This window comes from Pelobates fuscus, chromosome 1, assembly GCF_036172605.1.
Source record: "Pelobates fuscus isolate aPelFus1 chromosome 1, aPelFus1.pri, whole genome shotgun sequence".
NCBI classification, from domain to species: Eukaryota; Metazoa; Chordata; class Amphibia; order Anura; family Pelobatidae; genus Pelobates; species Pelobates fuscus.
This window is the reverse complement of record NC_086317.1, coordinates 460857375-460878727: the sequence shown is the minus strand read 5'-3', so window position 1 is coordinate 460878727 and position 21353 is coordinate 460857375. Positions and strand designations below refer to the sequence as shown.

The 21353-nt window shown below is 38.2% G+C and overlaps 1 protein-coding gene across 1 annotated transcript in view; it reads left to right on the top strand.

Annotated features, from left to right (window-relative positions):
* Positions 1 to 20647, top strand: part of LOC134572033 (putative N-acetylated-alpha-linked acidic dipeptidase) — a 90854-nt gene extending 70207 nt beyond the window's left edge. Inside the window, exons 11-19 of the mRNA XM_063430820.1 lie at positions 1157 to 1239; positions 3735 to 3798; positions 4507 to 4574; positions 5260 to 5351; positions 7103 to 7193; positions 12424 to 12688; positions 14519 to 14600; positions 18613 to 18705; positions 19651 to 20647. Of these exons, the coding sequence (XP_063286890.1) occupies positions 1157 to 1239; positions 3735 to 3798; positions 4507 to 4574; positions 5260 to 5351; positions 7103 to 7193; positions 12424 to 12688; positions 14519 to 14600; positions 18613 to 18705; positions 19651 to 19840 (1028 nt within the window). The 3' untranslated portion in view covers positions 19841 to 20647. The remainder of the gene's footprint in view (positions 1 to 1156; positions 1240 to 3734; positions 3799 to 4506; positions 4575 to 5259; positions 5352 to 7102; positions 7194 to 12423; positions 12689 to 14518; positions 14601 to 18612; positions 18706 to 19650) is intronic.
* Positions 20648 to 21353: the final 706 nt, after the last annotated feature.

Below are 21353 nucleotides of genomic sequence, written 5' to 3'. Positions count from 1 at the left end.
GGACCTGTCCTGAGATCCGCAAATACTGGACGCGTATCTCAGGGGCACTGTACAAGATCTTCAGGATGAACATCCCCCTACATCCAGACACATACATCTTTCTCCTACCACCTCTAGAAATGCATAAACACGAGAAAACACTTTTGATACATCTCATCACAGCAGCCAACCAACTCATCCCGGCCCTCTGGAAACAACCACAGACACCCACTACACGGGAATGGTTACAAAAGGTAGAAACTATTAGAAATCTGGAAGAAACATGCTACTCATTAACACACCAATACCAGGAATACACACATATATGGGACCCATGGATTCAGTACCTACGAAAACACTCCATCTGATAACTGAACCACGAAGTTCAGGCCGTTCGCAGACAACACCTTACAAATGTTTGACCATAGTATATATAAGACGCTGAAATGTACAGTACACAAATGAAAATATTTGATACCCTGTCATGTTGACTGAATGAACCACTATGCCTAAGAATTGTTATTGTACCATTTACAAAACTGAAATAATAAAAAAAAAAATATATATACAGGGTCGGTACATACTGTTATGACCTAACCTGTTCATTAGCAGGCATATACAACGGAAAAGAAGTCACCCATTGAGACTGGAAGAAAAGCGTTTTCACTTATAGCAGAGTAAATGGTTCTTTACCATAAGAACAATAAAGATGTGGAATTCTCTGCCTAAAGAGGCATTTTTAAAAAAAAAAATCAATAGGATATTTATATAAACAAGTTGTTGATCCAAGAGGAAATCTGATTGCCATTATGGATTGAAGAAGTTTTTTATTTCCTTTTTGTGGCATAATTGGAAATGGCTACAATTTTTTTTTTTTTTTTTTTGCTTTATCTTGGATCAACAGCATAAAAGAACGGACTTCAGAGTTTAACTTGATGGGCTTTAGTCTATTTTTAACCTAGACAGCAACTCATCAATAATAGTTATACCAAATTCTTAAGCTAAATACAATTGTGTTTTTTTACATGACTGATACACTTAAAAGTTCACGTGGTCACCAATATATATACTACGCTGTGATTTTATATATTACATTTTCTAGCTCAATTAATACACTATACCAGAAAAAAATATAGATAATAGTTACTGGATTTAAATATGGATTTGTGTTTGACAGGTTGGAGACCTAGAAGGACCATCATATTTGCGAGTTGGGATGCTGAAGAATTTGGACTGCTGGGATCTACAGAATGGGCTGAGGTAATGCATAGGACTGTGGAAAATATACGGGCTGAACGAGTATTTATGATGACATGACAGAATTTAAATAAGGAGAACCTGATCAGATTTCAACAGGATACATTCTAGATTTAAGCAGGTCTTTTGATCAGAAGCTTCAGTAGAACTAATGATCATTTTGGAAATTCACATTGGACTCTAGAGTGAGGACATATTTGAAAGTTACTAGAAAATCCAAGACAAACAAGGAAAACCTTTCGCATTGGAGGTTGTTCGTGGTTACCTACTGGGCATGGGTAAAAAATATTCACTACAACGTTTTTAACAGTTAGTATATATTGCTCTTATCATACAGACTATTACTGTGGAAGAAGGTAAAATGTTTATAGTAACACTAAAGTATATAATTTAAACACTATTTTTTATGCATATTTAAAAGATATTGGTAATTTTTTTTTTGTGAATTTTGCGTTTTACATTTTTAAAGTTTCTTTGTAATTTTGGCTGGGTAATGCAATGGTAAAAGTATTCCATCAACCAAATGTTTTGCTTTCTTTTCCACATCAGGTCAAAATACATTTTATTGGCGAATGCATTCTATATAAAAATGCATGGCAAAATTATTTCAAAATAGCAATTTTTTTTTTTTTACAAAACTTTTTTTTAATTTTAGCTACAGTCTAGAAATATCACAGACTATCGTCTTGATGTATATTTTTGGATACATTGTATTTAATATTTAGGGATAAACTATTAACATAATGTAATATTTAATAATATGAAAATATTATAAATATATTTTTGAACAGTATTAGAGGATATTTTATATTTATTAAAATAAAACTTAGCAGATCATAAGTTATTGGGTTTTTTTTTCTATAATTTTGCAGTGCAGGTAATAACAGACAAGCTTGTGATATCACAACAGCATCGACAAGCGCTCGGTATCATACATGTTGGTACATAGGCATGACACGTAAATACATTACACTATTTCAAAGCAAAATAAAGTGATTTTAAACAAAATATTTTAGACAGGTCTAGCATTAGCTCTAAAACAAAATTAAATAAACTGCAGGTTATGCACATGCAGGCGTTGAATACTAGAGTAAATGTGAATTAGCAGAAGGCCTAAACCTGCACAGATAGATCAGAGGTAGATTAAAGCATTGTAACAACCTACGTAGGTTAGATTATGCAAGGTTAGATAACAAGGCTTGTATAAAACCAAATCATCTATAATCATGAACAACTATACAACAGGTAGCCCTTAGTGGTTATAGCAAAGGCCCGATGCAGGCGCCAGAGATCAGGGGTAAATCAAAAAACTAGTGGTCACATGCATTTTGAACAAAACAAAATAAAATAAAACCAGCTTCAAGTTATTTCCAAGATACTTTAGGGTAAAGTTAGACCCAGAAGCAGTTCCTGCCCTTCACCCCAGCCAGTTTTAGGGACATGATGAGTGAATCCGAGGTGAGGGCAGAGAGGAAACCTGTGCAGGGTATCGTCACGCTGTAAGGCAGCCACCATGTTCCACACTCTGAACTTGAATGAGGATGTGGAGCTTTGGGCGCCCTCCATGATGAGATACTCGCTGCCGCAGCCTGACCATGCCACGGGTGCTTGGACAGACCACCTCTCCGCTGTTGCAAACCAGTAGGTCTTATACCCTGCCTGCCTTGTGTCCGATGGGGCCCAGTTAGGTCCGCCCTAGGTGCTGTCTTGGCATAATTAGGCTGATGAGGGGTGGGCTGCTTTGGTACTGTCTCAACTCTGATGCCATCCGCCCGCCTCTTTTGCAGTCACAACCAGAACGCGGATTAAAGCGTGCCAGCAGTCTGCTACAGTTGTGTGTGAGATCAGCGTGGTGTACAGGAGCTGTCTTAGTGATAGCAGTCGCCATCTTAGGTAAGTTGAATTGCATTAGTTTCTCGTGCCTGTTGCCATACACCATGGCCTGTTTAGATCCAGGCTTGGAGTAGCGCTGTGTTGGACCAGGATAATCCCCACCGATCCAAAGGGGGGGGAGGATCTGCGAAACCATGCAGGACTTTGAAGCTGAAAGACCGGCCTAGTCTCCTGCCACGCATCACTGCTAGGCCGCTAGATGGACCTGCCACTACGAGTGCCTCTGAAGAGTTCACTATGCATCAACTCTGCTCCCACCAAGAGCACTATGGAGAGGGTAAGTAAGGTACCTGGTAAACTTGGGTGAGTCGCAATATTGCTCAGAGCTTCTGGTGGATGCAACTACTCAACACTGTGGTTAAGCTCCGCCCCATACATTTTTTTTTTCATTTTTATACCACGATCACTTTGCTTAATAAAAAAAAAATGCTTTTATTTATAAGAGAGGGAGAAAAAGAGAGAGAAAGAAAGCTAGTGATTTCAGCATCTGGGTGATTGTTACTTATCCAGTAAAGATTGTTTGCTAACAAAAAAAATCAAGCATATTTTTGCAAAGTTTAGGAATATAAATTGATAGAATTTTAGCATGTAATCTGTTTTCACAGGAAAATGTAAAAATACTACAGGAACGGGCAGTCGCTTACATCAATGCAGACTCATCCGTGGAAGGTATGAAGAACTTATATTGAATACAATGTTATGCATTTGGGAATCTATATTCTTAACACAGACTGTTGTTAATGGAGCAATATAACCAGTACAGTTTATTGTGTCTACGTTGCCTAGAATGCCCATAGTTTAATGTTAATTTGTTAAAGAATTGTTTCTTAACAAATAGTAGATACTCTCAGAGCCTGGAGACCGCCTATCCTCTCCTGCACTGATCATATGGAATTAAAATCTTCAAAATTATCAGTGTCAGTTTTGTCCAACCTGGTGATTGGTTGAGAATGGAGGCAGGTCAGCTTAGTAGTTTCAGCCAATCAATGCCATCCAAGCTGAACAAAACCGACACTGAAAAAGTGCTAATACTTAATTAGTAATCAAGCCAAGGAATTGTGGTCTGCAGTCTCCAGGGACAGATTCTTTTATTTCCATATCAGTAAATTTAAATCTGATTTACATATAATTTACATATTAAAATATCAGTCCATTCCAGTATCCCCTTCTCCCAGCTTACCATTTCCCCCTCACGTTTTTTCTCTCTCTCCCACCTCTCTTTTACCCGTGGAAAAAAAAGGGGTTAAACAATGATATTATATTTTTGTTTCTTTGCTTAAATCCATGCACGTTTTTACATCACAACGAGCGGCTTTAGTTATAAAACAGGACTCAATATTTTTTTCACTATCTGTTCCTTTTTCTTTTTTTTATTAGGAAACTACACATTGAGAGTTGATTGCACACCTTTAATGTACCAGCTGGTCTACCGCTTGACAAAAGAGGTATCTGTTTACCTTCTCCATTCCACCCAAGTGTCCCTATTTAGGAAGAAAAGTCCCTATTTTGGGTCCAAATCTACCCGTCCCTTTTTTATCCTAATCTAATATCTTGGGAGCTTTTATGGAGCTCCATATTGTTGGTATATAACAGAGCTGCACAGTAATGTATCTTTAAACTATAATTGATTTGTTTAGAAATCTGCCTGTGTAAACAAAACATTATTCTTGTTTCAAATTACATTTTACGTGCATAATAGCGCATTATTAGTGAGTCTCCTAAATGTTTTTACAAGCAGCAAAAATAATCAAATCCACCTATATCCGGTATGTTATGCAAAAGCAGAAATTTATTTTGGAGACATAAGAAAACTTGGAGACAATATATAATAATATTTTGAGTTCACATTAAGGCTTTGATTTAATATTTTGCATACATTAATCAAAAAATATCAATTTATCGAGAAATATATTACAATATTTTTTATAAAAGTAAATCAATTTTAAAGGTTCATCCAAAACTATTAAATCGTTTGAAATTCTTATCCAATAGTATTAAATAAAGGCCTAAGCATTGTGAATTTTGGAGCAACTTTCTATTTTCTTGTTTGTTTATTTTCTATATGTAACTACAGTATAAAATTATTCTGTCGCACGAATAATGATGTAACATGAATATTTCTTGATCTAGATTGAGAGTCCAGACACAGGATTTGAAGGCAAATCTCTCTATGAAAGCTGGCACCAAAAAGATAATTGGACAGAATACAAAGATTCACCGAGGTGATTGATCAGTGGAAACTTTCACTTGGCTCTGAACGTTCATGCTGCTAATTGCAAATGCCAGGTTTGAAGTCTAAATGTAGGCTAGTACATATAGTCTGTTACAAAACCGCCCTGTCCCAAGACACCTACAAACCAGATTTTAGCGTCCAAGAAAGTCAGTGGTTCATCCACTAAACGGTAAATTGTGTTTAACGGAAAAGCAAACCGGAAACAATCTTCAGACACTCACGGAATTATTGGATCAGAAAAGGCAAAGCAAAGTTTCGACCTACTAAGAGGTCTTTATCAAGGTTTTTAGATAATAAAGCTTGATAAAGAACTCTTAGTAGGTCGAAAAGTTGTTTTGCCTTTTTGATCCCAAAAATCTGCCTGTGGCTTTAATTCCGTGAGTGTCTGAAGATTTTTTCCTGTTTTATTATACGTGTTTTGGATTTGCTGGTCCTGCTTCGGTGCACCCGGTTTTAAATGGACTTCAACGCAGTTTTTTTTTTTTAACTGAAAAGCAAAGACAATGTGGCCAAAAAATAAATAAAACTACTAACTGAACTGAAGATTTCTTCACAACTCTGTATTTTCGTATTATTTCGAATTTACTCGAACTCCCTGTTTAGTTTAAACCCCATATATGTGCTAAAAAAGTAATGCAATATGGATAAATGAATGCATGGGGCAGCAGACTTTAATATTAACAATTAGAATAGTAACACAAATAATATCAAAGTAAATAAAATATGTATTTAGTTTTGTATTCTGTTGTCTTGTTTGGGTACCAAGGTAATCAATGTCCATAGGTAGGCAGATTTCTCATCCACTAGTCCGTGATGCCCAGACTTACCCTGCCAGTGGCATCTTTAGCCACAGGCACTGTTGGGTAACAAGAAACGTACTAGAACATTGGGACATCTGGGACTCTGCAAGAAGTCCAGGATTAAATCACATGTTACAGTTTTTCAGTGCCCCTTCCAAAGAGCTCAGGTCTACTTTACCTTTCACAACCATTCTAAACCTATAGATTTATACCTGCAGACTACATAGTAACTGTATTTCCACAATAACACTACAGTCGGAAAACAGAACTGCAAACGGTGAAAGGTTTTCTCCGTTATTGTATTTAGACAGATTGCCTGGTTTAAATAATTGATTGCCTTTCAAAAGAGAATTTACTCACTAAACAGTGAATAGAATATTGAATTGCTTAAGCAAAGATAACCCAGCTGGATTTATTTTGGCCTACATAATGCATGTGATTTTTAAATTGTAAGCTCATTGGGCAGGGCTCACTTCGCCTACATGGCAAATATATTTTGTTAGAATTAATTTATTATCCTGTTTAACTATTGTACTGCACTGCAGAATATGTTAGCACTATCTAAATAATTGGAATTGAAATTCACTACAAATCACTGTTTTGTAAATAATTCTAGAATTTGCAACCCAGGGAGGTGATGTCATGCCATGAATGCCATTGAGACAGGCTTTCTTACAATAATTATTTTGATTGTTTTCTGGGGGAAGATCGCAAAGGTTTTGTAACTTTGAATATATCTTGTTTGTGATGAAGACAAAGTTCCACTTAGATTTTTAAAAAAAAAAAACGTATCTCCTGCAAAGATGCTATAAGTAATATAGCTTATAGCCTTTTTATCTGTTATATGTTTTCGTCAACTTCTCTCACGTGTTAAAAAAAAAAAACACGTTTTCTTTTAACTCTAATTCTTGTTTATTCTAATCCCTTTTCTCTTGATAAGAATAAACAAGTTGGGCTCGGGAAACGATTTTGAAGTGTTTTTCCAGCGGATTGGCATCGCTTCTGGCAGAGCGCGCTACACTAAAAATAGGGTATGTGTTTATTGAAGCACCTGGTAAGTGGGAAGAATGGATCATCTATAACCGTTCTAGTGACTCATAGAGCAGTTTTATCAAGTGGCGTGTTAAATAGCTGTTATTGTAAGAAAACGTCACCCTGAAGATTTAAAAACTGTAATTGTCTTTTGAGAGAAGGTGTCATTTGGCACAGTTTCGTAAAAGGAAAGTGAAAAGATAGGATTGGTTATTTAATCTCATTGCACAAACACTATACTTATTATTGCAGTTTTAAAAAAATAAAAAATAATAAAAAAAAATGATTCAAAACCAACAACCTCTTGCCTCTATCCTAACACATACTCCTACATGCCAATTCAAAAATAACTTATTTTTTTTAATATTACTTCTAAGAGCTTGTTTCCAACCAATAGCAGCAGTGATGTTGTCATTATTAACAACAGAGAGTCGTTAGGGGCAGTTTCTAATTACCAACTGGGTTTCAATCTTGTTGCTATTTTCTACCAGCTGACTGCCAATAGCCCCTGATCTCAAAGATACCGACCATTCGCTAGTAAAACACAGAAACACACACACTGTGTTGGTTGTCACCATAGCAACCACGCCTTGCTGGTAAAAAATGCCTCACTCTGCACATGCGCATTTTACCCTGTGATTGGCCTTAGCAGGCGATGATGGCAGTGTATATAGCGTATTAAACCCGCCCCCCCCGCCCCCACCCCATCTGCCAAGGAATATAGGAATATGTTTGTTTTTTCTTGATTTTTTTCCACACATTAAGGAGGGTGCACCACATCAGCAGGGGTTACTCTAACCAAAATCAGCTTTTTAAAAACAGTTTTTTTTTAATTTATTCAGTAGTTCTATAATAGTTTTATTAAAATGACAGCAATTTCTGTTATTTCCCCATAAAGAGTGAAGAAAGTTGTCTCTTTTCAACATTTCATATAAAATTATGAATTAATAGGAATTTAAAGCAAATTTCAAAATGTAGGCCAAATGTAAATTTAACTTTTGAGTTACTGACAATTCGTGGTTTAATAAATAACCCCCACTCTATCCCTTTGATGGCTCGGCATAATTTAGAATCTCCGGCCACAATCTACTTTTAAACACTTGGGTGTCTGAAGGAATGTTCAAGTTATACAGGTATTCCATGTTCTGATTAAGGAATGTTTGGAAGGCAGGTACGTAACAAGAATTCAGACAGCCTCAGTGGTGTATCCCCATGTGTCTCTGAAGATGCGACTAATGGGAGAAGTTATCCCCAAAGTTTTTTTCCTAAAGTAGGTTAATGGGTGTGTGCTGCCTGCAGCAATTTTCTATGGTGAGCTATTGACATTTCTCCTCCTGCAGATTCACTCACAGGCTTAGACATGTTTTTTAATTTTTTTTTATCATTTTTTTTTATTTTATATTTTGTTTAAGTGTTTGCAGTTATAATTCACTGGATTCCACCTGCTATTTCACTAGCATAGTGCTATCTTCAGGGCCGGATTAACATAGGGGCTGATGGAGCTGCAGTTCCAGGCCTATGGAATAGGCCTATTTAAAAAAATATATATTTTTTTTTTTACACACTTTTTGGTTTTGCCACCTGACTGGTATTTTATCAGCACAGCCGGTATTTGAGGCTGCCTGGCTGTGCCGGTATTGCAGTAATACCGGCAATACAAATGCAGATATTTTTCTCAGTATAAACGGAAATTAATCTGCAATACCAGCACCAGCCAGGGGTCACTGTGTGTGGAGAGAGGCAGGGATAGGAAGTTACCGCATATCCCTCCCTGCCTCTCTCTGCTCACTGATCTGCGGGGGAGCAGCTACACATCACAGAGAGTTCAGACAGCAGCTCCCAGTCTGCAAAGACAGACTACAGCTCAGGGAAGTGAAGGATGGGGTGGGGGGAAGGCAGCAGGGGAATATGGGGACACTGAGACACTAGGGGACACATGGGGACAATAAGACACCAGGGGACACTGAGACACTTGGGAACACTGTGAGACATGGGGATGCTGAGGCATGGGGACGCTGGGGGACATAGGGAAATTGGGAGACACATTGGGACATGGAGACACTAGGGACACAGTATCTCCATGTCTCCCAGTGTCCCCATGTCTCTAGTGTCTCAGTGTTACCACGGCTCCCAGTGTTCCCTTGTCTCCCAGTTCTTTGTCCCCGTGTCTCCCAGTTTCCTAGTGTCTCAGTATCCCCATGTCTCCCAGCCAATGTCTCTAGTGTCTCGGTGTCCCCACGGCTCCCAGTGTCCCCTAGTCTCCCAGTGTCTGTGTCCCCATGTCTCTGTGTCCCTAGTGTCTCAGTGTTCCCATGTCTCCCAATGTCCCCAAATATCTGTCTCCAGGTGTCCACATGTCTCTCAGCCAGTGTCCCTAGTGTCTCAGTGTCTCCATGTCTCCCAGTGTCCCCATGTCTATGTCCACAAGTGCCCCATGTCTCCCAGCCAGTGTCCCTAGTGTCTCAGTTTTCCCATGTCTCCCAGTGTCCCCTAGTCACCCAGTCTATGTGTCCCCATGTCTCCCAGTCTCTGTGTTTCCATGTCTCTGTGTCCCTTGTGTCTGTGTCCCCATGTCTCACAGTGTCCCCTAGTATCGTAGTGAAATGGGAAACACTGAGACATGGGGAGAAATGAGGACACTGAGACACTAGGGGACTGGGCGACATGGGGACACTGACACTGTGATACATAGGGACACTGATGCCAGGCTTGCCTTCCAATTTTTTGCCCCCTTTGTTCGCCCCTTTTGGCAGTTGTGGTCACATGATTCGCGTCAGTGGCTCACACTTTTACCCCGCCCATTGACTTCCTGCTTCACTGGACACTGCTGTTAGGGGGTATGGATTTACTTGAAAGATGAAAGCATAAATTAGAGAGAGATTAGCATAGAGTATGTGTTTTCGTATAGCTGCATCCTTTGAGTTTCCCTCCAACACCATCTCCATAAGATACATGACGCTTGGGACTGTTTTAGTGTTTTTGGTCGATAAGATTCTGTAATTAGGCCCATCATAATTGTCAGCACCAGGCCCACTGGGCTCTTAATCTGGCCCTGGCTATTTTAGGATTTACAATATGGAAACATATCTGTTATCTGAGCTCAGTTACTGTCAGTAACCAGCCTGCGAGCGGTGATAGTAAATATCAGAAATCTCTAAACAGACTTCCGAATGCATCTGATGTTGTGTGTGTACTCGTGCCACGTGATTATTCATTATTATTATTATTATTATGATATTTATAGAGCACCGTCAAATTCCGCAGCACTTTACAATGGGTGGACGAACAGACATGTAGTTGTAACCAGACAAGTTGGACACACAGGAACAGAAGGGTTGAGGGCCCTGCTCAATGAGCTTACATGCTAAAGGGAGTGGGGTAAAATGACACAAAAAGGTAAGGATAGTATTAGACTAGTGACAGTTGCAGAAGAGGAATCAATTGGGAGCTACATTGAAAGGTTACCGTATGTTAATGATTGCCAATATTAGTATTTGCTAGATTTTAGAGTCCTGAAGAAGACTTATTAGTAGGCTGGTAAAGTCACTGTTGCATTTGGACATTATCTGCTGATCTTTGTTTAACCCCTTAACACCGGAGGGCGTACAATTACATCCTTTTTAAAGCTGCTCTAAACGCGGCCGGGCGTAATTGTACGCCCTCCATTTTTTTTTTTACTTACTCGGTCGCCGGCGATCCCACGATCCCAAAAATAATTACAAAATATATAGATGTGTGTTATTTCGTTCTAACTGTATTGTGATATTAATATATATATTTATATCAAAATACACGTAGAACGAAATAATATATATATCTATATACATAAATATATACGTATATATCACTATATATATACACCTATATATAAATAAAAATATTTTTTAAAATATTATATATATATATATATATATACACATATGTGTATATATACATATATTAATTCTACACATATATTTTTATGTAATATTTTTACATAATTAGGTATCCTAATTAATTACAACTAGCGGGACCTGCCTGACAACCCATGCCGAAAGTATAGGGAATTTAATTTGTTAGCACTATATTTAACCCTATAACTTTATATTTTACGCTGTAACTTTTGAAAACACCATAAAACCTGTACATGGGGGGTACTGTTTTACTCGGGAGACTTCGCTGAACACAAATATTAGTGTTTCAAAACAGTAAAATGTATTACAACGATGATATCGCCAGTAAAAGTGACGTTTTTTGCATTTTTCATGCACAAACAGCACTTAAACGGACGATATTATTGCTGCAATACTTTTTACTGTTTTGAAACACATATATATTTGTGTTCAGCGAAGTCTCCCGAGTACAACAGTACCCCTCATGTACAGGTTTTATGGTGTTTTCAAAAGTTACAGCGTCAAACATAAGGCTTGTGTTTCATTTTTTTCACATTAAAATTCGCCAGGTTGCTTACATTGCCTTTGTGACCCTATGGTAGCCCAAGAATGAAAATTACCCCTATGATGGCATACAATTTGCAATAGTAGACAACCCAATGTATTGCAAATGGGGTATGTCCAGTCTTTTGTAGTAGCCACTTAGTCACAAACACTGGTCAAAATTGGCGTTTTTTGCATTTTTCACACACAAACAAATACTAACGCTAACTTTGGCCAGTGTTTGTGACCAAATGGCTACTAAAAAAGACTGGACATACCCCATTTGCAATACCTTGGGTCGTCTACTATTGCAAATGGTATGCCATTATGGGTGTAAATTTAATTCCTGGGCTACTATACAGTCTCAAAGGCAACGTAACTAATCTGGCGAATTTCAATTTCAAATGTAACGTGCTATATTTGACCCTGTAACTTCCCAAAACACCATAAAACCTGTACATAGGGGGTACTGTTTTACATGTGAGACTTTGCTGAATACAAATATGTGTATTTTATTGCAGTAAAAGCAAACAGTATTATGACATTGACAGTTAAAATGTCATGTAGAACTAAAAAAAATAACAAAATGTCTTATTTTCATATTAAATTATGTTTCATAGCTAAATATTTGATATTAAATGAAAGCCCTGTTTCACCTGCATAAAATTATATATAATAAGGGGGGTTTAATATGAAAGAGGTGAATTACGGTTGGACGTAATTGTTTTGTTCACAACTTTTACATTTGGCTCAGTCCTTAAGGGGTTAATGATGGTAATTATTAAATTGCAATTGTTTTTTCTTTATTTTCTAGAAAGAAGGAAGATACAGCGGGTACCCGGTTTATCACAGTGTTTATGAGATATCTGAAATTGTTGATACATTTTATGACCCTCTATATAAAAATCATCTTGCTGTGGCAAAGTTACGGGGAGGCCTAGTATTTGAACTTGCAGATTCCTTAGTTCTTCCTCTTGACGGCCAAGACTATGCTGACCAGCTACTGAACTATGCTACCGTTATATACAACTTGGCAAAGAAACACCCGGAAAAAATGGCGGCATATAATATATCATTTGGTATGTAGCATATAATCCAAATTACCATTTATACTAGAGAGTATAGAGCAGGGAGGTGTGACTAGGGCTGTATAAAGAAAGCGATTTAACTCCCAAATTGCAGAGAATTAAGCAGTGAGACTGCAGGGGCATGATCTAAATACCAAAACTGCTTCATTACGCTAAAGTTGTTTTGATGCCTATGGTATCTGTTTAACAGTCTTCTTGTCTGCCAATAATTCAGTTACTAATAGTGAGATGATGTAGCATTGAAACAGTGACTTCTACGCTACCAAGTCTCAGCTGGTCAGTAAAACTTGCCAACAACTTTAGAAACAAGCCGTAAATTGGTAATTGAGATGTTAAAGCTGTTAAGGTGGATGCATGTGTGAGTTTTCTGGCTAATTGTGACCAGCAACCATTTAATGTTTGATAGCAATAGAACTGAAATTAAGTCTGAATTATTAAAATATGGATACATTATGAACAAGAATATAACTAGGCTAAATATAAAAAAAAACACATACAGTGTCACATTATAAACTACCCTCAACGCAGTGATATAGATTATTTTAAGCAAACAAATATGTTTGAATGCAGCTACCCAGCACCTAAAAGAGGTAAACAGGCAAAAGAAGACCCCCAGGAAAACTTCCACAGGTCCACCCCCCTTTTTCCCTGCAGCCACAGCCACGTGGCTCCTAAAAGGGGTAAACAGGCAACAGAGGACCCCCAGGCAAACACCCACAGGTCCACCCCCCTTTAACCCAAAAGGGGAAAACAGACAAACACTCCACCCGGGCACTTAAGCTAAAGACAGACCAATATAAACACACCCAGGCAACAGGCAAAATGCAGGTAAACAAGTGGGTACACATCAAAGACATATTACCTGTCTTTGATGTCCTCCCGGTAGCAGTCACAGACACTGGGACGGGTCAATCAAAGGGGCTGGAACATACCGGCTAGGCTCTGCAGTAGTCTCTACCGTGTACTGGGAGGTGATCAGTCTCCTTTCCTTCCCCCAGGATTCCTCCGTCCAGCGTCTTCATAGGACGGCTTACCGGCCAAAGGCCATAACCCGGTGCCCCACGTTGGATGCGCCAAATTGATATAGATTATTTTAAGCAAACAAATATGTTTGAATGTCTATCTGTTCCTTTCCAAATCTGAGATGATTAAATTGCGTATACGCAGAAGTAAATTCACACTGACACACGGAGTTCAGGTTAAAAGAACTTCGAGAAAATTTAATGGCATCTGATTAAAAAGCGGGCTCGCAGACCCTTATAAGAGCAATATTACATCATCATTGAATATCAAGATAACAACAAATAAACATCATTAATTGGGTTAAGTGGCTATGTCAATATCCACCCATCAATATTATTAATTGGCTCAAGTACTAAGTGGCTGGCTAAGTGTCCTCCCACCGAGAGGTGGCGTCATCTTGGACACGGGTGTGGACACGATGGTTCAGGCGCCATCTTGCTTAGCACGAGGCTTTACTCGATGGGAGGGGGGCTTTAGGCACAATTTTGAGTAGTAGTGATGTTATATTCGAGGTCAGGTTCAAGGCTTTTTAGTGAATGGACATTTCATTAGAGCAGTTTCTCATGATCTAACTATGGTATACTTTGTTTCATGGAATCATGGAACTTGATAATTCCGGTGTTAGTCATATCCTTCTAGAAAATACATACAATACATTCTCTTTCTAATATTCTAAATGCTGTTAGGAAAATCTGTCATATTATGAAGACAATGGAGTTAATGAGAATTTTTAATAAAGGTTTTAGTAATTCTATAACAGCAGGATGGTATTTAAACCTTCTATCACTTTTATTACAGATCCTTTGTTTTCAGCTGTTCAAAATTTTACAGAAATTGTTAAATCGTTTAACTTAAAAGTCCAACAACTTGACCTCACCAAGTAAGTAAACTTTCCCTTTTTCAAATTCTGAATGAGAAAATTAGAAAATATTGCAAAATCCTAAACACTTTATTTTTATTATGTATGCCATATAATGATTGAGGTATGCATTCATTCGTTTATTTGTGCAATCCTTGTTTGATATGTTTTAATATATAAATGCGTCAATGACTGTATTATAAAATATATACAAAGAAAAAAATAGGGGATGATCTGCTAAAGCAATGATAACATAGCGTATAACTGTGTATATGAGTAAACCACAAGTGTTTGAATTCACAGATGGCCACTCACACATTCAATGAAGTAAGAAAGCCTTTAGCATAAATTCCTTTTCAGGATTCAATTTAATTCTTCCATCTGTATTCAATTCCCCATGAATTGGCTGTGATGTATGTGCTTAAGAGAAAAGATGCAATAAAGTTGTAGTGCACATTCAAGAGTATAGTAAAAATTTATTGAATAACTTACATCAAAGTATAAAACAATGGGTGTAGTCTCTCTGTCACCACCAGGGGTCCTACGCGTTTCGTCCGTATCTAGGACTTCCTCAGAGACTTCAGTGACAGGATACAAGTGAACAATAAAACTCCCTTCCCTCCCCAACCCTTTATACCTCCCCCAATGCCCACACAACAAGTTATTCTGAACAGGTGTTCTGTTTTTCGGTCCGGTTTCTGTGACGTCATCCAGCGCCGGTTTTTTTTTTTGTATATATTTTGTTGAAGACAAGAGGAAGTCATTGGGGATACTATTTGAAGTTCTACCCTGTTCAGGGAGGTTCCTTTCTGCTTACATCTTATTGAGCACTTATTGCACTGTGGTTTGTGTACACATAAACTGTATTATAAAATAGACTGAAAATACTTCCTATGGGAACCAACCAGAAATGGTCAACTTACATAAAGAAACTTGGAGTCACGGGACATCAAACTGTGTTACTATTAGGCACAGTGAGCATTGAACACCAAAGAATATTATACAATTATTAAAGGGAATGGGAACCATATAATCAGTTAGATTGCCAATAGTTGTAGTTTGGAGAGTGAGAGTGACTATTGGCCAGTGATAGTTAAACCGGTGGCATGTTATAAAAAGTATGGCGGCAACAATAAGAGGAGTTACACAGAGCGGGTCCGGGAAAGAAATTCTTCATATAAGTGTTAAATAAAACTTATATGAAGAAATATGTCCTCAGTGAAATAGTAGTGAAAATGGATGGAATTGTGAAGGAGCACATACTATGTTTATCAAGGAGTGGATGGGTAGGTTGTAAGGAGAGAAAGTGGGGATAAAAATATAGGCGTATAATGATTGAGGGTTATGGAAGGCAATAGATATTGACATTCTAATTTCAGTGGACCCTCAGTACTTTGGAAAACTGCTGCCCATGGCTGGATGTAGGCTTTCAGGCATTCTGTTGATATCTTGTTGAGAATGGGCCCTCTAATTTATAAGCATATGTAGCGGTTACCCCGTGTAGCAGAGGGGTTTCAATCAATCCTTTTACCAATCAGTGAGGAGGATTCTCAGCATCCCGTCGTATTCCAAGTGAAGAAGCTCTTACAAGAGCTAGTGTGAATAGCTGTATAGCGGTTACCCCCAATAAGAGACAGGACTCTAGATTGAGGGTGAAGTAGAACTGATGTTTAATGGCAGGTACTCTGCTTTTATGCAGTGCGCCCCTGCAAGGGAGATGCCCACAGGCAATTAGGCATTCACTTACCAGATAATGGTTACATCCCACATATTCCCTCCCCTCTGCTTGGGAGATAATTGAGTTTCTTACTGTATCTCCTCAATTATCTCCAAGCTAAAACTTTTACATTTTTATACATTTTTATAACTTTATGATTTTGTATCACACAGGAATATATCTTATATTTTTATGAACCACACAACTTGGGGACAAACATATTAAAAATTCGTACAAATCGATTCAGTGGTTCCAGAGATATTGAAAAAGTCTCTTTGGACCGACCGCACGCCTGTTTGCATGCCCAAAACAGTTCCACAGATTCAGGCTGTGTGGTCGGTCTATTTCTGCCTTGAAAATTGACAAAGTCCCATCCAAAGGTGGCGTTCGAATAGTCGAACGCACTTCGACTTCTGTTGAAGTGTCGAAGTAGAACGGGGTTAAACTTCTGCGGTGGTTGTTAGTCGAGTGGCAGTCTATTTCCCATGAAAAGATGACAAAGTCCCATTCGGACTTAGTCTCCAGCAGCGGTGTCAAAGGGTATGGGAAGGTACAGGTCAGCGGTGTTCGTTCAAATGTGTGGCCGATTTCCGTTCCAGGGATTTGGCGGCGCACAACGCTGACCGCGTTCGACTGCATTAAAATGGCCGCCGCGTGTTCAATGGTCTAATGGCGGCCACTTCGACTACTTCGGCTGTATCCGAAGTGCCATATAAAACATACCCATTCTTTGCACAACACAATTAAAGGGACAGAAACAGTTTTTGTCTTTAAGTGCAAGGCAAGGTGGATGACGGCAATAAAGCAAAGGGTAGAGGTTCCCAGGTAACATGGTAGGTGGCTGATACAATCTGTTACAGCATATAGTCATTATTTGCATCCTGCCATGACAACTGGGCAGGACATCATGCCTGCAAATAGTCAGCTGCATCGTTTAGAGTACAGTAACTTGATTCTGAGTGCAGGCATGTCTGTATAAGCAGTTCAGAATGCCTCCAATGGAGCTCAGTCGCACTTCATTTGAATTAGGCCTAGACAACAGCAACAGCGACATTTTGACTTTGTACTAATTTTTTTGTAAACCAGTAAGTGATTTGCTGCATATTCAGTGTGGTACATCCAACCATAACCCTCATACATACATTAAAATGATTCCTCCATGAATGGCACTGAAATTAACTCATTTTAGTTACAGGTTTATTTCCCTTCCTCAAATCCAATGATATTTGTCAAGAGTTTTAATCCAATTCATGTTATATGATTTTTCTAATTGGCATTTAATCAAACAACTAACAATATTCTAAAAAGCCATGTTGGAAGCCCATGAGAAGAGGTCAATCGACATATCTGTTTTACGCAATGTCCCGATCAGTAGAGCAAGAAAGTCAAAAGGGAGTTTAGGAAACAAAAACAAAAAAATCAATCCATACATAAAAATTAACGAACAGGAAAAGTCCTTCTCTTTAGTAATTATAAATATTTCAAGTATGCCAGGATTTGTGTTATGATGGAAAATATTACACAACAAGGTCATTTACTGAAGTGTGAATTGTTGAGAATTCATATAACCAAGTCTAGTTTTTTTCCCCCAAAGCAAATGGGTTACAAAACACATAAGGCAGTAATTAAACCAAAACAAATGCAGATAACAAATGTGATAACATAACTATATTTATTAGAGGTTACTTAATGCATTCTCTACCTCCAATATTATTAAACGATTCAATAAACACCATCTACTTTTTTAAGGCTCAGGATAAAAACAACGTATTTTCCCGTAAATAGGAGTAAGAGGTTACTGGGATATTCATTATTTTATCACACCCTTGAGTTACTCTCTTATATTCATGAAACAAGCATGTCTTAGGTGTGATATGTGTATGATTATCTCTCTACATTTACATATTTCGTTTATTATAATATTGTCACTTCTGGTATACGATGCCTAGGAATAAAAAAAAAAAAGTTGTTTTTCTGAAACACATTAAATGAACTATATTCAAGGGATATTTAGTTCCATTTCCACTTGCTTTACCTTTCATCATTATGCTAGTATTATTATATTGTGTTGACACCTTTAATAGTCATTTCCAAGTGATCTAGAACATAAACAGGAAAATAACTCCCTTCGTACATGGCAAGTTAACTGTAATAGCTCAAACAACTTGGGTTACAACATCAAGATATTTGGCAAGTCCATGGCTTTACTACTATGGTTGTTAATACATTTGTTTTGACTTTCTATAATAAAAATATGATACTGTCTGTAATTAAAATGAGTGCATATTATATTCTTTGTATTTTTTCCTTCTTTAGCCCGCTGGCTGTAAGGGCTGTTAATGACCAGTTAATGTTTTTGGAACGAGCATTTATTGATCCTCTCGGACTACCAAACAGACAGTTTTATAGGTAAGGAAAGTATAACACTGTTGTTATGGTGTCCGTGGTTTTTCTTCTGGATTGTGTTCTCTGTCAGTCAGTGGCCATTTAAATTGCAATGGGATGCCTATACAGCCAACCTTGGAGAGACAATTTTGGACACCCTCTTGTAAAATGAGATTTTTTTTTTAGCTATTTATTAGCTGAATCACTATACTCTTAATTAAATTAATGAATCGATTGAAATTCGCTTGATAAAGGAGAAGTGCAAATATAAATTACTGTTGCCTGTGTAGCCAATCAATCAATATTTGTGAGTATAAATACACCCCTATGCTGCTTCACTTTTTCAAGAAACCATTGTGGTCTGTACCAATATCCGGTATGAAACACTAAGAGTGTTTTCCCTGGTCCCCCTGGCACTGCTCAATAACTCATTGAGAGAGTACCAGCACCACAAGGACCTACAGAAGTGGTCTGTACCTGATATTATAATAGATGTTGGAGTTCCCCCCACCGGACCACTGGGGAGCCAGCTCAACTTTCACTGGATTACCAGGGAAAAGTAAGCAAAAGGGGGGAACATACATACAACACTCAACCATACTCAGCCACTCGTACACACACAATTCAGCCACCACACACACAACAATCAACCAGCACACAATACAGCCCCTACACACACAACTTTCAGCCTCATTCAAACACAACACTTATCCACTGCGCACAACCTTAATCTGGCTCTCGGCTCTCACTATACCCATAGCCTGGCAAATGCAGGGAACAGCCACATTTTTGTCAAATTTTTCAAAAAGGATTTGGAATAAAAGACTCATGTGCACAATAACCATTACAATGCAGTGTAGTTATAGCTATGATGTCCCTTTAAATACAAGGGTTTTGTTGTTTATTTATAAATCATATATATTTTGTACATTACTGTTTATTTCAAGGATTTGTTTCTGGGTTTTATAGGCACATCATTTTTGCTCCGAGTAGTCACAACAAGTATGCGGGCGAATCTTTCCCTGGGATTTACGATGCTTTATTTGACATTGAAAACAAGCAAGATGAACTCACGGCTTGGGAAGAAGTACGGAAACAAATCTCCATAGCAGCTTTTACTGTGCAGTCTGCGGGAGAAACCCTGATGGAAATCACATAAAAACACATTAAAGACATTAAATTCTGTCACTGGCATAAGATAATGGGATCTACAGGAGATTCATAAAATAACTTAAACAACTTGGAATTATTAAATAGCCATGTTAGACTTTATAGCAATTCTTATAAAAAAATAAATAAAAAAAATAGTGGACACATTTTATTTACTAAATTACTGTATGTTGCAAATTCAAGATTTTAAATTTTTTATATTTAACGACTAGTTCGATCACGGCTGACTTGTTCATGATATTCAAAAACTTTGCGTCGGGACCATCTGCCCAACATACTGTATATAAGGAAAGTTAATGCCATTAGACTGAAGTATTTGGCCCCTATAGAAAATGAGCTGCCATTGGATGCATAAATGCCCGAGTCACCCAAATTATGCTGACCATCTGTTTTTACCAGTGTAATGGAATTACTCTACTTTTTTTTTTTTTTAATTGATATGAGTAAATGTGACTTAAAGAAATAAAAAAATTAAAAAAAAAACACCACAATGATTTATTCCAGTCAAAAAGTGGTTGGATTCATGATACATGTGTCCTAAATGGAGCAATTTATTAGTGTAGGTGCCAATGTAATGAACATTGTATAAAATCTTTTTTTTTTTTTTTCTGGTTTATTAGTAAGTAAACAGATATCCCACCTGTTTCAAAGCATAGCATTATTGTGAATTACTTTAATGTATCACACATAATACAATATTGATCAATCTATCCACTTTGTAAAGAGGTCTGAAAAAAATATTGTTCTCGGTTTCTTATTATGGTTGCACTGTTTTATGGAGGAACGCCAACATTAAAAACAACCGTTACGTGTTAATGTCACATTTCTGACTATTAGGGGAGTGAAGCATATGGGGGGGCAGATATAGCCTATAGATTAGGGGAGTGAAGCATATGGGGGGGCAGAGATAGCCTATAGATTAGGGAAGTGAAGCATATGGGGGGCAGAGATAGCCTATAGATTAGGGGAGTGAAGCATATGGGGGGCAGAGATAGCCTATAGATTAGGGGAGTGAAGCATATGGGGGGCAGAGAGCCTACAGATTAGGGGAGTGAAGCATATGAGGGGGGGAGGCAGAGGTAGCCTACAGATTAGGGGAGTGAAGCATATGAGGGGGGGAGGCAGAGGTAGCCTACAGATTAGGGGAGTGAAGCATATGAGGGGGGGAGGCAGAGGTAGCCTACAGATTAGGGGAGTGAAGCATATGAGGGGGGGAGGCAGAGGTAGCCTACAGATTAGGGGAGTGAAGCATATGAGGGGGGGAGGCAGAGGTAGCCTACAGATTAGGGGAGTGAAGCATATGAGGGGGGGAGGCAGAGGTAGCCTACAGATTAGGGGAGTGAAGCATATGAGGGGGGAAGGCAGAGGTAGCCTACAGATTAGGGGAGTGAAGCATATGAGGGGGGGGAGGCAGAGGTAGCCTACAGATTAGGGGAGTAAAGCATATGAGGGGGGGAGGCAGAGGTAGCCTACAGATTAGGGGAGTGAAGCATATGAGGGGG